At 47.0% G+C, this 15842-nt stretch overlaps 1 protein-coding gene across 1 annotated transcript in view; it reads left to right on the top strand.

The window, feature by feature from the left end:
• The window catches only part of pcloa (piccolo presynaptic cytomatrix protein a), a 47439-nt gene that overhangs the window by 24474 nt on the left and 7123 nt on the right, over nucleotides 1-15842 (top strand). The window contains exons 6-20 of the mRNA XM_076030130.1: nucleotides 174-1699; nucleotides 1881-3948; nucleotides 5206-5253; nucleotides 5724-5806; nucleotides 5904-5979; nucleotides 7043-7168; nucleotides 8973-9081; nucleotides 9380-9444; nucleotides 9787-9974; nucleotides 10186-10236; nucleotides 10368-10498; nucleotides 12621-12647; nucleotides 13632-13725; nucleotides 14205-14276; nucleotides 14387-14636. Of these exons, the coding sequence (XP_075886245.1) occupies nucleotides 174-1699; nucleotides 1881-3948; nucleotides 5206-5253; nucleotides 5724-5806; nucleotides 5904-5979; nucleotides 7043-7168; nucleotides 8973-9081; nucleotides 9380-9444; nucleotides 9787-9974; nucleotides 10186-10236; nucleotides 10368-10498; nucleotides 12621-12647; nucleotides 13632-13725; nucleotides 14205-14276; nucleotides 14387-14636 (4914 nt within the window). The remainder of the gene's footprint in view (nucleotides 1-173; nucleotides 1700-1880; nucleotides 3949-5205; nucleotides 5254-5723; nucleotides 5807-5903; nucleotides 5980-7042; nucleotides 7169-8972; nucleotides 9082-9379; nucleotides 9445-9786; nucleotides 9975-10185; nucleotides 10237-10367; nucleotides 10499-12620; nucleotides 12648-13631; nucleotides 13726-14204; nucleotides 14277-14386; nucleotides 14637-15842) is intronic.

Below are 15842 nucleotides of genomic sequence, written 5' to 3'. Positions count from 1 at the left end.
TATTTTTGCACGTGCCTGCATGCTGTCACCATACATGTGTATGCTTATTGCACTCAAAAAGATTTTTGTTCACCTTTTTTCCGCCGTTTTCAAAACCTGGACGCACATGGCTTGCTTTACATTGAATAAGTCTCAATTATTTGGATTCAACTGATATTTTTGACTTTTGACAGGTGAAGCTGTTGACTACTCCAAGAAAGGGACCTACTCGGGAATGAAAATCCCACCCTTTTCCCAAACGAGAGTCACGGGTACCACTGGGACACTTTTTGGCACAAGCAGTGTCTTGAGGTCATCAAATGGGGTGGTGTATTCATCGGTTGCTGCACCCATACCTTCTACGTATGCCATTACAACCCAGCCTGGCTCAATATTTAGCACATCATACAACACCCTGTCGGGTATGCATACCAGTGACACAATGCCGTCCCTGTCCAACCTTGAGAACTTGCCTCTCACACGATCACACAGTTACCTGTCCATTGCTGCAACAGAAGAGCAGGAGGATTCTCCACTCAATCTAGAAATCTCTAGGGGAGACACTACTACTGCTCTGGCTGTATCCAGAGCTGCAACCTCTTTATCCCTTGATTCTTACACAGATGCATCCTTGGAGGCCATAGCTGCGTCACTGGAGGCATTGTCTTCACCCATGGTTCCTGGGGATGGCCAGTATCAGGCGGAGCGTGAGAGGTTAGAGATGGAGAAGCTCAAGCAACAGCGCCTAGCTGAGGAATTAGAGTGGGAGCGCCATGAGATTCAGCGGTTCCGAGAACAAGAGCAGCTACTAGTACAGAAGGAACTAGAGGAACTGCAGTCTATGAAGCAACAAATCCTGACCCAACAAGAAGAGGAAAGACAGGCACACCTTATGATGCAGAAAGAGACATATGCTCAACAGCAGCAGCAGCTTGAACAGATTCAGAGACTTCAGGAGCAACTTAGACAGCAACTGGAAGAACAAAAGCTTCGTCAGATGTACCCAGGAGGAGACATGCCAGGACATGGCTTGCAAGAGGCGATTGTGTTAGGCCCTGATGGCACAGTGCTGGCGAGAAAAATCACAGATAGTGGCTGCCAGACAGATGAAGAAGATGAGACAGTCAGCAAAGCATATGCATCAGGCAGAAAAAAGAGAAGTGTTAAAAAGAGTGTTGACAGTTGTGTGCAGACTGATGATGAAGATCAAGACGAATGGGAAGCTCAGACTAGAAGCAGACAAAGCCGGCCACGCACTGCAAGAGGTGATCGGGGAGGGCAGTCAGATATGGCACTTCAAGCCCACACTGAGATATCTATTCAAACAGACACAGAGGGAAACCTTAGAATGGATACCAGGATGGAGTTTTCAGATTCTGAATTGACTTCACCGATAAAACGACCTACTCCCTTAGAAATAAGCCAGTCTAGTAGCACCAAAGGTGATTCGTCAACTCTTCAAGCCCCCAAATCTCCTAAAGTGCTCTATTCTCCTGTATCCCCCTGTATATCCCCTAGCAAATCCCTTGAGTTTGTGTCCTATGAGAAATCCCTTGGTGATACTAGCCCACAGAGGTTAAGAGGAAGTGAGGATCCCTCAAAACCTTCCGCAGGAAGTCCTAAGGGACCAAAAGCCATGCAAAGATCTATGTCTGACCCGAAGCCCATGAGTCCAACAGGTGAAGAAAGGCCAAGCACCCAGCAAGGCGAGAACTACACTGTAAGTAGCTAATCAAACACTAGCGGTTTACTTCTATACTGTCATTAAAGCAAAAACAATGCCTTTCTTTTAAGTATGACAACAGTTTTCAAAGCAGACCTTAATATTGTTTATAATATGATAATATGTGGTTCTTTGGCTCTAAGATTTTTTTTTCTTGTTGTCAATCAATTACAAACAGGGGAAAGGCTCAGGTGGTACACCAACAGGCACTCAAAAGAAGGTTAAGAGGACACTTCCCAATCCACCATCAGAAGAAGAGTCAACAACCAGCCAAACAGCATACAGCACTGGTTCTGCCCGCCGAAGAATGTGCCGCAATTCAAATATGGCACGTGCTAAGATTCTACAAGACATTGATCGAGAGCTAGATCTGGTGGAACGTGAGTCTTCCAAGCTCCGCAAGAGGCAGGCAGAGCTAGATGAGGAAGAGAAAGAAATTGATGCCAAGCTTAGGTATTTGGAGATGGGCATTAATCGTAGAAAAGACATGCTGCTGAAGGAAAGGGAGAAGAGGGAAAGGGCCTATTTACAGAGTGTTGCTGAGGATAGGGACTATATGTCAGACAGCGAGGTCAGTAATATTAGAGAGACTAGAGGTGTCCATGGAGGTGGTGATGATGAGGAGATTGAAGATCACGGTCTTGAGCGTCCAAGAACTGCTCCCCAGTCAGATCTGGATGACTTTGTTCCACCTCAGACCAAGCATGACTATGGAAAATATCCCCAGTACCAGTACCCTCAAAGCCAGTACCAGCAATCCCTTTATCAGACTCCACAGTCCTACGCATCTCATTCTATGTACTCTTCCGTCCCCTCTCTGACAAGCTCCCAACAGCAGAGTTACCACCAGATGCTCCTATTGCAACAGAAAGCTGCTCGACAGGCAGCTCTCCTCTCAGAGCTGGACGCAACTAAATATGATGTCATTAGCCGCCAGCCTGATTCTACATCCTCAGCTTACCTGGGAGTCAAGTATGACAAATATGGCAATCACCTTGACCTCAGGGCCTTAGAGGTGGGAAGTCTGCCGCGTAGTCCAGTGTCTGCTGTCTCTGACTCCTATTACACAGATGTAGATCACCATACACCTCGAAGTTACATGCTGCTGGAGGATGCTGCGGAAATGGCTAAGGGTTCAACAGGTCTTTCTTCCTCTTATAGTCTGGCTGAGAGGGAGCTGGCAAAGGCAGAGAAGTTGCTCCGCAGGAGTGCTGCAGATCTAGGGTCAACTGACTATCTGGGGTCCACCTCCAGGCTCCATACTTTTGGCAAGACTCCCGATGAGGAGGATACAATGGAGGAGCCCTATGAACTGAAACTCCTAAAGCAGCAGCTAAAGCAAGAATTTAGAAGGAGTACTTGCGGCACGGAAAGCCTAGAACAGCTAACGGGTCTCTCACAGCACTATTATACCCCTAGCTCCAGCATGTCCAGCTACTCCCAAAGACACTATCCAAAGTCAGATAAATACAGCATCAGCCGTCTTACTCTAGAAAAGCAGGCAGCTAAACAACTCCCAGCATCCATGATGTACCAAAAACACAAGACTCCAGTGTTAGATCCTAAGATATCCTCCAAGTACTCCTCTATTACAGACAGTAGAGGTTTAGACACAGACTATACCAGCTATCTTGGATCCACCAGCGCATCTCCAAGGTCCAGTCGGCTTTTACAAGACGAAATCACCTTTGGGCTTCGTAAGAACATTGCAGAGCAGCAAAAATACCTTGGGTCCACTCTTGGCGCCAACTTGGCCGGGTCACTGAACCTGGGCCAGAGTTTAGGACTGGACTCTGCCTATCCAAGTGGTAGCCGCTCAAGGCCCGCATCCCGGCCCACTTCATGCTACGGCCTGGACTTGTCTATCAAAAGAGACCCTTCCAGCTCTTCACTAAGGCTTAAAGGAGACGGTGAAACTGGAGATGGGCCGAGCTATCAAACCCCCTCAGGTCGCACCAAACCAACCAGCCTCCCCATTGTGCAAAGCGGTCGTGGACGCATACCCATAGTTGCCCAGAACTCTGAAGAGGAGAGTCCATTGAGCCCAGTTGGGCAGCCTATGGGCATGGCTCGTGCCTCTGCAGGGCCTCTTCCACCCATCTCAGCTGATTCCAGGGACCAGTTTGGTTCCTGTTTGTCATTGCAGGACTCCCAGCAGCAGCAACAACATATCAGGGAAGAACCAACGAGGGGTAGGGGTTATGTGCTGATGGATGATTTGCAGGGAACCATGTCAGATAGCGAAGGTAAACACAAGATTTGTCGCATTTCATCATTTTTCCTATCCCACATTTCATCGTTGACCATGCGTGACTGTGGTTTCTCTTGCTTGAATTTAGTGTACTTGTGTAAAATATTTACTATGTGTTTATTTAATGAAGAGTTGCATGTGTCTGTTTTTTATGTTTCAATTTCCAACGTATGTTTTCTTTTCTTTTCTTCTGGGTGTCAGTTGTGGTTGACCATCATTTTAAACCTTGTATGCATGGATGCCTTTTTTCTCTTTTTTCCCCCTGCATGTCGTGTAGATTGTGGTCCAGCGTCTCTTTCTGCATGCACTGTGTTTGTCTGCGTTCCAGATATTGTGTAACAGTTGTCCATTTCATCGACTGCATGGCAACGCTCAGCACAGTCACATTGTGTGGGAGGTTCCCCTCTTCAAATAGCAATTTCTCACTTGTGGCAGTCAGAATTTTAATCAGAACTGTGTGCGGCTGGTAGCTGTATAAATGGTAAAACATTTCATTGGCTTCAAACAGAGCAATCCTCCAGGGCTTTGTGTATTTCTCACAGAACAGCACATTTGTAAAATTAGATCTAGTGTATAAATCTCACATAAAATACATGTCCAGTTTATCATTATATTTATGAGGGCCGCATTTTTTTTTTTTTTTTTTTGATTAATGAAAGTACAGACAGCACTGAAATATTTTCAAATAACAATGTAAATGTAAAAGTAGCTCATGATTGTATGCTTTAAAATATGATCTCAGGCTGAAAACTGAGAGTATGTAATAAATATAAGACGTTAACGTGCATGTCTTGCTGTGAGTATTTGATTGTTTGTATTGTGATGCATCTGTGATGTTATGTTGCATGAATATTTATGGTCCAACTGATATTTAATGTGCAGTCCCTTTCTACTCCTTGAGACCACTGTGGCCAGACAGATACAAATCAGCCCACAGCCACAATGCTTTGAAATCTTGAAAGTAGAAGAAACAAGAAATAATGTGAAAATAATGTGATAAGTGCTGAATTTAATCTGCATTATACATATCAGATATGTCATATAATTGGCTCCTTTGCTGAAACAGACTGAACCGCATTTGCAAACAAGTAAAGTTTTAACTCATGTGTTTTTGCAGTTTAAAGAAGCATAGATTATAAGACCTGTGCTTGTGCGTTAGGCCTAGCTTGAAGGAAACCTCACTGCTTGTCAATAATAATTGTTTATGGACCCCAATCCTTTTGCAATGTAAACCGCTTTGCCTTGATTCCAGCCCTAAGTGGTTCCCAGATGCCTATGAACAGAGACGATGCAGCCAATGGTAGAGTACCAGTTCAATGTTCCAGTCATCCATCAGCTAACATATTAACCCGCATCCCAACTAAAATGCACACTACCTTGGTCACGTATATCTTGTCAGGCCTCACTAGTAAGGTGATACTTAACAATGCTTCAAACAATGCTTCCAATAAAGCACATGATAAATTAGAACCATGCCATCTTTTTTAAAACATAAAGGGACAGTTTTTCAACCCTCAAGCAGCTTAATTTTTCTGGTATTCTCTACCCCTGTCACATTGAACAAGGAAAAAAAACTAATTCTTTAATCCTAGATCCTAGATCCTTGTTTACCTCCATTTTTTTTGGTTATCTCAGTCATACACAAGTGGCTTTCTGGCCTATAAAACCCCTTTATGTGAACCAGTGAAACCCAGCAAATTTCTTAAAGAGGAGAATCTCCGAAGTCCGCGATCGATTTTTCAAGCAGTGCGTGTCTCTCTGTCCCTGAAGCCTACCACCTGAGACGAGAAGAGACTGACTGGTTTGACAAACCCCGGGACGGGCGGTCGGAGACGGGACCAGAGAAGAGACAGGTGAAAATCGGGGAAGGGATCCAAAGGAATTCCCACAGATTTGTGTGTGTTTAGTCACTCATTTTTAAACATGACCGTGTCTTACTGCTATTTCCAGGGTAAAGGCCCATACTACCCCTTCCCTCACCTCAGGGTCAAACTACAGAGGGATCCCAAAGACCGTAGTGTCTCAGGTAAAGTGCAAGACGTTGTCGTAAACCGTTGAATTCCAGGCAAGCCATCTGGCGGGGAAGACAGGCGTGTATTCTCGGCCACGAGCAATCATCATAGGGTGATGCATGCGTCAGATTTGTATTGACCCCGATGCTTACTGACTGCATCAAACACGCAACCAGGGACAGAAGCGCTGTTTTCCCATTTTATTGAGTGTATTCTAAATGGCACAGAAAGGATGAAGTGTTGTGAAGGTGCATCAGTATGACTCGCATCGCCTTTACAGAGCATTTTATTTACCCGCCAGATCTCGGGAAGAAGAAAAAAAACTGGCACGTCATCGTTCCTGCCATCACGTTCCATCGCACTCCTTCCTCCAGGCGGGCAGACATTTCATTTCCTGGCTTTATTCCTTTTGATTTGGCTCCTCTCCACACTCATCAGTCATCACCGTGCTCAAAATGGCGCATCCCTCGCGCTGAGGATTATCTTGTGCAATTAACAGGCGGGCCCCACAAAGGAGGATTTGTTTATGAGCCGGCACCGAACTAAATCGTTTCGCTGCCGTTTCTCCGTCGACTTTTTTGCCTTGCCGAGTCGTTCAAAAGTCTGTGCAAGAGAATTACAAATTTCATTTAGATGTTGCAAAAGAGTTGTGCGCCGTGTAGCAGAACAAATAACAAGGATCGTTATATTCTGTTGTACGAAGCCAAGAAATGATTGAATCCATTTATCTCAAGGAATTAACAAATGGAGGATAAACCCAACAAACAAGAAGAATTTGGAATTTGCAGTCATCAGTGTTTGCCCTGCTAGACTCGTAACCCTTTGAGTTTATATCACATCAAATTAACAACATTAACGAATTACATCAGCATCAAATTAGTTTGAGTTGGCAATTTTGGGGTACCTTGTCTTTGGCCTTGGCCTGAAAAATCTCTCTTCACTCACTTACTAAGCCAGCAAGACAAGCGATAACTGGGAAATTCCAGATATGCCGCTAAACGTCTAATTCCCTGTCTAGTTAAATACGAGATCCACATCTTTAAATCATGTTTGTTTTCATTTGCTTGCTTTTAACAGGAAATGGGCTTGGTATCCGTGTGGTAGGAGGAAAAGAGGTCCCCCGCTCTAACGGGGAAATTGGAGCTTATGTTGCCAAAGTCCTTCCAGGTGGAGCCGCTGAACAAACGGGAAAGATTCTTGAAGGTAATTTATTATTATTCTTTTTAATCATGAATTTTGGCCTGGCTAAATACCAACTGTTCATGGAAATGGTCCGGCCAATTGGGAACCTTATTTAGCAGGTACAGGTGGAACAACTCCCTGGCGAACACCGGGCCGCCAGAATAGTTTTCCAGTAAATCTTGCTAAGTACATAAATAAGGCAGAGACTAGTTGTTCTTCAAAACGCTGAAGGCGGGAACGTCAACAGCAGCATTGAGCTACATCGGCGGCTCACCATTATGCCCAGATATACGACCTGAGTTTTCACCCTTACGCACCTCTCGCTGACACCGCGCCGGGATATATTGCTGTGTGGTTTATGAACAGGGACACATTTCATGAGGTGATATTGATTTCACAAGGACGGAGGGGGCGCTGAGGAATGGTGTGGCGCAGTCAGTCTGGGATCTGTTAACCCTCTCAGCCCATCTGTCTGCTCGCAGTGGCCACTTAATCTGGGCACATGGAGGTAGCCTGGAAATAAGTCAGACCGGAGCCTGAGCGGTTATATATAAATCTTTGGGATGAATTATTGAATGTTTTGTTTGTTTGTTTGTTTTTTTACTTTATCTCAGAAAAAATAAATGGGACTTAAAGAATATGCCAAATTAAATAAGATGGCACAGAGCCACTTTAGCCAGATGCTAAGATGATGTGTGGTCGGAATTTTGTTGATGGTTCCCAAATGGAAATGCAAACTGCTAGCTTGAAATACTAATTAGACAGACTGTTAGCATCATTAGGATTCTGCATCTGTGGCACTGCTTTAAAACAATGGATAAAAATTATTTTTTGTATTTTATCGTTGTTTTTGTTTTTTGTTTTTTGCAAAAAAGGCTTTAAACACTACTAAAGTATTGAACAGTTTTATTCCTTCCTGCTTTGCTGCGTCGAACACAAAGTGCCACCATTATTTATCGCGAGCTCGCTCTGCCCGGGCCGTCACAGATGAGCCGTTTACCGACACTAGTCTTACGCATGACAGAACAGAGTCTGTTGACGACGGCTCCTGGGGCCCCGGGAGTCGAGATGCATCTGCGCCGTTTGTTAGCCGCGGCGACACGTCGGCCATGATAACGACCCATAACCCTGTCATCTACGCCGAGCAGAAGCACTTTGTCTCCTGCCTGCCGGGAACATGGCGCCTCGCCCCCTGTGCTGATAGGGCCCGATGTGACAGAGGGGGACAGAAACAGCGTGTACCATTACGTGCACGTACGCATTGACGTTTACACTGACTGATATGGAGGCTTCCCTCCACACCCTCCCCTGCTTCACTCTCGCAGCTTCAGAGTATCGCCGCAAACAGAGGACGCTCCTGATGAGCTGCTTCAAACGGTGTAAGTTCCCGTCCGGCCCGCTAGGCTGTGGCCCGAGGTTGCGGTGGGTTTTTGCTGTGCCGTGTGGTCTCGTTAGGCTTTCACTGCTGCATTAAATATAAATAGTCCCCCCTTTTTCTTTGTCACTGCCGGACGAGGCTGGGTTCCCGTTTTTTTTATTTTTTTTCCTTTAATGCATCGCGTCGTCCTTGTGACTCTGAATCCAGCAAATGACGTGTCCCCACTTTCCATTTAACCCAGATTTGCTGCACAGCTGCTGTTTAGGCAGTCAGCAGATCTTCTCTCCTCCACCTCTGCCTTGCAGTGTAATGCTCGTCGTTTTGAGTGCAGTCACTCGGGTTTTTTGTTATGCTCTCTTCTCTAACTATGACAGCTGAAAGATGTATTTTGAAAACATTGTGTTTTTTGCATGCTGGGCAAATTCAGATCAAATCTCCTATGTGCAGGAATGCAAGTCCTGGAGTGGAACGGCGTTCTCCTGATGGGAAAAACCTACGAAGAGGTGCAAGGGCTCGTGGGGCAGCCGTGTAACGAAGCAGAAGTGTGCGTCAGACTGTGAGTATATGACCTATATTTCCCCCCTTTCTGTCTCTTTGTTCCTGACATAATACACTGGTCCTTTAAAGGCAATGAAAAAAGGGGGAAAAAAATTGTTCTTTTCACGAAGGACAGTAGTTAGTTCTTGGAGAAGGTCAATTTCCACCTGAAACATCCCTTGACCTTTAAGAATGTATTTAAACAGAATATTAGTGATGTGAGAAGACTTCTCCAGAGCTCCAGCACTTCCAGCCTCGGCGGTTTGACCGCTCCTGTTTATATGACTGTATGTGTCTGACGGCGTCTTCTCGTTCAGGGATCTCAACATGCTGGCAGAGTCCGAAGGCTCCAACCACTTGGATTTCCAGGAACACAGCAAAGGCAGGACAATGTTTTGTTCTGTTATCTTATCTTTCCTACCCACCATCGCAACCACACCAGTCTCCACACAATTCCAATTAGCCGACTCGCAATTCCCGTGACCTCCATCTGAAATCTGGTCACTGCTTCTTATTCACAACACACTGGCCACATGCGGTCGCTATTGGAACAGTTATTTTTTTTCATGTTTTCAAATTAAAGTATTAGCTTTTAGTTGGAAGGATGCATAAAGATCCATACTTTGGTGTCACATGGGTACATTTTAGACCTGCTCTGGTCTTCAGGTATGTTTTGCACCCTGTATGAACTGACTTATAGAAGATTCTCTCACCCTCTGACCAGGTGACAGACCTCCTCGGTCTCCAGGTGTTGACCCCAAGCAGCTGGCAGCAGAGTTGCAGAAGGTGTCCCAGCAGCAGGGCCCATCTTCGGGCTCCTCCTCCTCCGGCCTGCCTGCCACCACCTCTGCCACCTCCAGCCCGGCCCAGCCCGGGTCGCCCTCCGTGGGCAAGAAGCGCCACAGCAGCAAGGCAAGTTCAAGGGCCGCAAAAGAAAGAAAAAACACGTAGATGTATAGAGAGTAAGAAGTTTGACCCGCAGTTTAACCAGCCAGCGCTGCACGAATAAGTGCTCGGTACTGTCTGTGCGGCAGCACCACCCACAGCTGAACACGCAGAGGCTCCACCTACAGGCTTCCGCCAGCAGCATCTGAGCGATTTCTTCTGCTTTTATCCTCCGCAGACTGCAGAGGGAGCGAAGACCCAGTCACACCCGGTCTCAGGAGAAATACAGGTCTGGCAAACCAAACCAGCAGCTATTTTAAAACCTTGAATCAGAAACAGAAAGTACAGCACTGATTTTAAATGCCCTCGATGCCTTTTCACGCTCTCCAATTTTTTGTATATGTATTTTTTCATCTGCAGCTTCAGATCCACTACGACAAGCAGCTCGGCAACCTGATTGTCCACGTCCTGCAGGCCCGGAACCTCGCCCTGAGGGACAACAACGGCTACTCTGACCCCTTTGTTAAAGTTTACCTGCTCCCAGGCAGAGGGTGAGTCAAGGCAGGGCCAAGCTGCCAAACACAGCTGGCCAACGGATGGGGGCAGTTTAATGAAAAAACAATGAGACACGACTGCAACTCAGCAGCGTGTCGGCGGAGGCGCTGGCGAGCTGTTCTGATCCACGTAACCATTCCGGAGGTTCACAGAAGACTGAGTCTATGTTATGAACCAAATCACCCCCTGCAAGAAGTTCCTGTTCCTAGAGCTGTTGGTAACAGTGGCTGCTGTGTCATCGTGAGTGCATATTTTGGATTAAAACATTTCGGAAATCTCACCATAGTCACCAGGTCAAACTCTTACCATCCCTGAATCTCCAGAAGGGCTGTGTGAGTCAGAACAAAACGTCACCTAAACCTCCTGCAACTCAGCAAAGTCTAAGAAAACCATTGGAGCTGCCATTCTTTTTTGTCTGAACTTTCCTTTTAAAGATCAGGGCAAGAAGAAGAAACACTGGCAATGCGGTTGAGCAGATTTTGTTCTTCGAGAAAGAGAGAGAGAGAGAGAGAGAGAGAGAGAGATGCTGAACGTGAGCTCCAGACACGGGGTTTATGGGAAACACCCTCCGAGACATTCCCAGCATACATCTCACACCGCCTCAAACCCAATTTATCCATTCATCGGCCAAGGAGGAAAAAAAAGAAGATTGATTTTTTTTTGCTCGCCTTTGACATCCCCCAGCGTTCAGCGGCAGCAGCTCCGGTTCCACGACACCTTTTCCACTTGTTTTTTTTTTTTTTTTACAGCTCCCCTCCGAAAGCCTCATGCGGCCTCCTGCAGCTGACAAAATATTTCATAAAACGACAGCGAGTGGGGCGTCGCTCTCTCCTCCTCAACGACGACCACCGCCGTGCTCTGCACGATCGATAGCTCGCGTATTTATCCGTAATGTGATGTGCGGAGTCTGGCCCTCCTCCTCTCTCCGGCTGTGATTACACTCTAATGTAATGGAGTCTCCCTCACCCCTCTCTGCTGGATGATTTTTTTTCTCCTCTCCCCTCCGCTTCTCTCCCCCCGTCCCGTCCCGTACGATTGTTTTAGATAAAAGCCATCGCACGCAGCTCCACGGTGCTGCGCCAGCGATTCTGTTCCGGCCTTCAGCTTTGACAGCAGTCAGCTGCAAACATCAGCGAGCGTGAATGACTTGACAGGGGGTCATGATAAACGGGTCGCCAGATATCATCATGTTCTCCGACAGCCCGCTACGGCAACACCGCAGGGACAAACCACACATGTCACAGTCACAAGTTTAAATGAGAATAGCTTCAGAATTGTCTTTCTGCACCCTTCCACACACACCCTGCCTGCTGCTAATAGCAGCAGTAGAAAAACCTCAGCGCCTGTGTGTGTTTTAAAGGCAGGAGCCCTCAAGGCTCTCCGAGCTGCCGACTGCTTGGTCTGCGTCACATCTCATCTCCTGGCAACCGCACGGAGCGAAGCTCCCGCGGTCAAACGGACCACTTACTGCAAAAAGATTTCGATACCCGGAAGACGGAGCAGGTTCTCTGAGGTGACGTTTCCCTGGTTTGGATCAGGAAGGACGGGAAGGATTCCCAGCAACCGCCGAAACCTTGACATTGATAGTGTTGATAAATTGGATTTGGAATCAGTTAGTCAGCCAACTCGTTTCTTCCTCTCTTTCTGCGTCCTCCTCTAATTATAATTGATGATGATGAGGAGAAGAAGAAGAAGAATATTTATTTTATAGTGTCACCAGTGGAATCCCGAGTGGATCTTGCGCAGAGATGCTTTGCAGCCTATATTTCCGACTACATCACCCAAGATATAAAACACAATTTAGAAAAAAACACTTTTAAAAAATGGTGATCATGAAAATACATGCAGGTTGTTCTGGTTTCTGTCCAATCTACAGATCTAGACCTTCACACTGCAGTACACGCACACACAACACACACACACTCTCTCTCTCTCCCCTCCACTATTTCTTCCACCTATACACTCTCTCTCTCTCTCTCTCTCTCTCTCTCTCTCTCTCTCTCTCTCTGTCCTTCTCTCTCTCTCTCTCTCTTTCTCTTCCAACCCTCCCCGCCCTCCCTCTGACTATTCTTTCTGTATGTTGTGCTTTATATTTAATGCATGCTGGACCCCCCTCAGTCAGGTCATGGTTGTCCAGAACGCCAGGTATGTGACTTGCCCACTTTGGTTCTACTTTTTTGGTTGAAAAAAAAAAAAGAAAATAAGTAAAATTGTCCGTTTTGGTAAAGCAGGTAAAGTTTAAAGGTTTTTGTTTTCCAAGTGGTACCCCCTCTAATCCCCCATAATCACCCCTTAATATGAACATCTTCCCATCTCTTTGACATATCACATATAAACTTTTAGTTTTCCCAGGTAGAATGTGTTTTTATTGCTCCCAAACACACTGTTTCAGTGTCCTAACAACAAAAGTGATGCTCTTCAGTCCCCCCTCCCCCTCCCAGTTGTGCTAACTACTTCCTGTACCTTTTGACGGCCCACTGTGCCCACTCATCTACTTCCTCCTCCGCTGTCTGTTGTCATCCCATCGCTCCGACTGTTCCTCGTCTTGACCAAACTAACCCTTCGACGGACTCTTCCTGCAATCTGAAATCAAACCCTGCAAAAAACATCCATCTCAAAGAGTCGCATGTCTTTTCCGGCCAGTCTGTCGCAGCATCAGTACAACATGCTGAGCGTGTTTTCTTTTTTTCCTGTTTCTGGTTCAGCAGATTTGCTTTTCTGTAAAAAAAAAAATACATCAACCAACCTCCTAACTCTAATCTCCCAAATATCTAAACCGACTGGAGGAGAGACCGATTTCCAACAATTTGATGGACTTTTTTGCAGCAAACCCCCAACATTGTTCCCTGCTGCCCGTGCACGTGAATCTTAAAAAAACCAAAAAAAAACAACAACCCCAAAACAAACAAACATCCAAACAGTGTGCATCACATCCATTTTCTCCCCTTGACAGTCGCCCAGTCGTGTGCCCTGCTCCACTCTGTCGTTGCTCTCTCTGCATCGTGGTGGTGGTCCACTCGTCACCAGAAGCTCCGGCGCGTCTGTGAACAGCTGTTTCTCACTCTGGTGTCCCCCCACCTCCTCCCCTTCCTCCCTCCCCCAACTCTTCCCTCCTCCACCTCCCACCAGCGCTGAGAACAAGAGGAGGACCAAACACGGCGGCAAGAGCGCCAACCCAGAGTGGAACCAGACGGTCATCTACAAAAACATCCTGCTGGACCAGGTACATGGTTCTAAAACGCGTTTCTTTGGACGCGCGCGTGTGTGTGTGTGTGTGTGTGTGTGTGTGTGTGTGTGTGTGTGTGTGTTATATATCAAAATATTGTCCTTTAAGGAGTAGATCGCACGTTAAAGGATTTGCTCATCACCTATATTTCACCTGTTTCCTGTGATTCCTCTGACTCACAGAACAGTTCCAGAGTTTCACAGAGGGTGTACCTTTGTTTACGCTGGGAAGCCTTTTTAGAAATGTTTTAGAAAGATTAAAAGTTCATGACTTAAAGATAGACAATAGAAAGATGTATAGTGCACCATGATTTTGGTTGCTGGTGTCATGTTATATGGGTGTTATTGTTGTATTGCAGTGTATGGGGAAAATACTTTTTTGGATTTTTGACTGCAGTACTTCGAGTGGCCACTGGAAAGCCAGTCAAGGACAATTAATAATAACAGTCAGATCCTTGACTTGTGTGTGTTGTTTAGTTGAGGAAGAAGACCCTGGAGGTGAGTGTGTGGGACTACGACAAGGGCTCCTCCAACGATTTCCTCGGAGAGGTAAGCCACGGCCATAACTCCACCAGTGACCAATCAGGCGTCAGGTCACCCAAGGCGTCGCCTTTAAAACCTCTTTGTCCCTCCTCCTCCTCCTCTTCCTCCCCCTGCAGGTCTTGATCGACCTGTCCAACACGGCCCAGCTGGACAACGTCCCTCGCTGGCTCCCCCTGAAGGAGCAGAGCGAGGCCGAGCACTACCGCCGCCAGGGCCGCCACGGCACCGCCAAGCCCGCCTCGCAGCACTCCTCCCCCAAGGCCGCCGCCAGCTCCTCCTCCTCCGCCAACGACGGCGGCCAGGACTCGCCCAAGTCGTCGGTCATCAAGAGCCGCAGCCACGGGATCTTTCCAGATCCGGCCAAGGGTAGGACACCTCCTTGCCGCCGACCGCTCCACCTCTTTCTCTTATCGCCTGGCACTTCCTGTCACTTCCTGTCACTTCCTCTCTGCCTCTGTCTGCACTCTCTCCACCCCTCTGCCCATTTTCGGCTCACCAGTCAGAGCTTAAGCTTCATGCCTTTTTTTTTTTTTGCTTTTTGCTTCTCTCATGGTCTGTTTTCGTTTTTAGTCGCCATGCTCACCCAGCTCAGAGGCTTCGCCGTAGATCCCCTCTATTCACCTGGCTAGCATAGAAGGCTAAGGTGGCCGTGGAAGGCTTTGACAGCTCCTCCCCTCACCCTTCAGTAACCTTTGGAAATGAAAGCAAAATCAAATTAAACCCGGATGCTTAAAGATAAGATAAGCTAAGGCTCGAGTTTAGATAAAACTGTTGGTAATTTGGTGAATGTGGTTGTTTTAGACACGCAGGAGCCCACTATCGAGAAATCTCACAGTAGCCCCGGCCCGTCGAAGCCTTCCCTGTCTGAGGGCCACAGCCACAGCCACGGACACAGCCAACACTCTCGCTCACACGGCGCTTCACGCTCTGGCAAAAGTGCTGCGCGGCAGCAGCAGCAGCAGCAACAGCAGCAGCAGCAGCATCAGGACGGCAGCAGCAGCACCGGGAGCAGCCGAGGCGAAGCCCTAGCGGCGGGTGACGCCCCCCAGCAGTCGCCGCAACGCCTCCAGCCAAGTAAACCCAGACGCAGAGAAAGCCCACGCAGCATGGCCTCCTAGTCGCACTCATCCGCTCCACCTTCTCTTCAGTTTTTTTCCTCTATTATATTTGATTTTTTTTTTCCCTCAGTTTTTCAGTTTCCTTTCCTGTCCTTGGTCCCGCCCCCCTCCTTGACACCACCACCCCTCACTCCCCCAGTCTTCACCATCACAGTGTCTTGGAGTTTCTCACTGCTTCTCTCCGTCTGTGTGCAACCACCAGTGTGTCGCACCGACTTCTCACCTGTACGATGGCCTGTGGCCCTCTCGGCCATCTCCAACTACCTAAAAAATAAAATCTATTTAACCATAAACTACAACTGTGTAGGCTAGAAATAAATAGCGCTAACCCAGTTTCCCAGTATGATAAGTTGTCTAAATATTTAATGAGTGAATATTTAATGAGTTAATTACTGAGTAAATGAGTTGAAACCTAAAAAAACACAAGTCTCCCGTGAGGACAAGATTAAACTCT

Source organism: Nelusetta ayraudi, unplaced genomic scaffold (genome assembly GCF_046127955.1).
Source record: "Nelusetta ayraudi isolate G7.1 ecotype Tasmania unplaced genomic scaffold, CSIRO-AGI_Nayr_v1 ptg000027l, whole genome shotgun sequence".
Classification (NCBI taxonomy): Eukaryota; Metazoa; Chordata; class Actinopteri; order Tetraodontiformes; family Monacanthidae; genus Nelusetta; species Nelusetta ayraudi.
The sequence above is the reverse complement of the archived record's forward strand: the minus strand, read 5'-3'. Positions and strand labels throughout refer to the sequence as shown.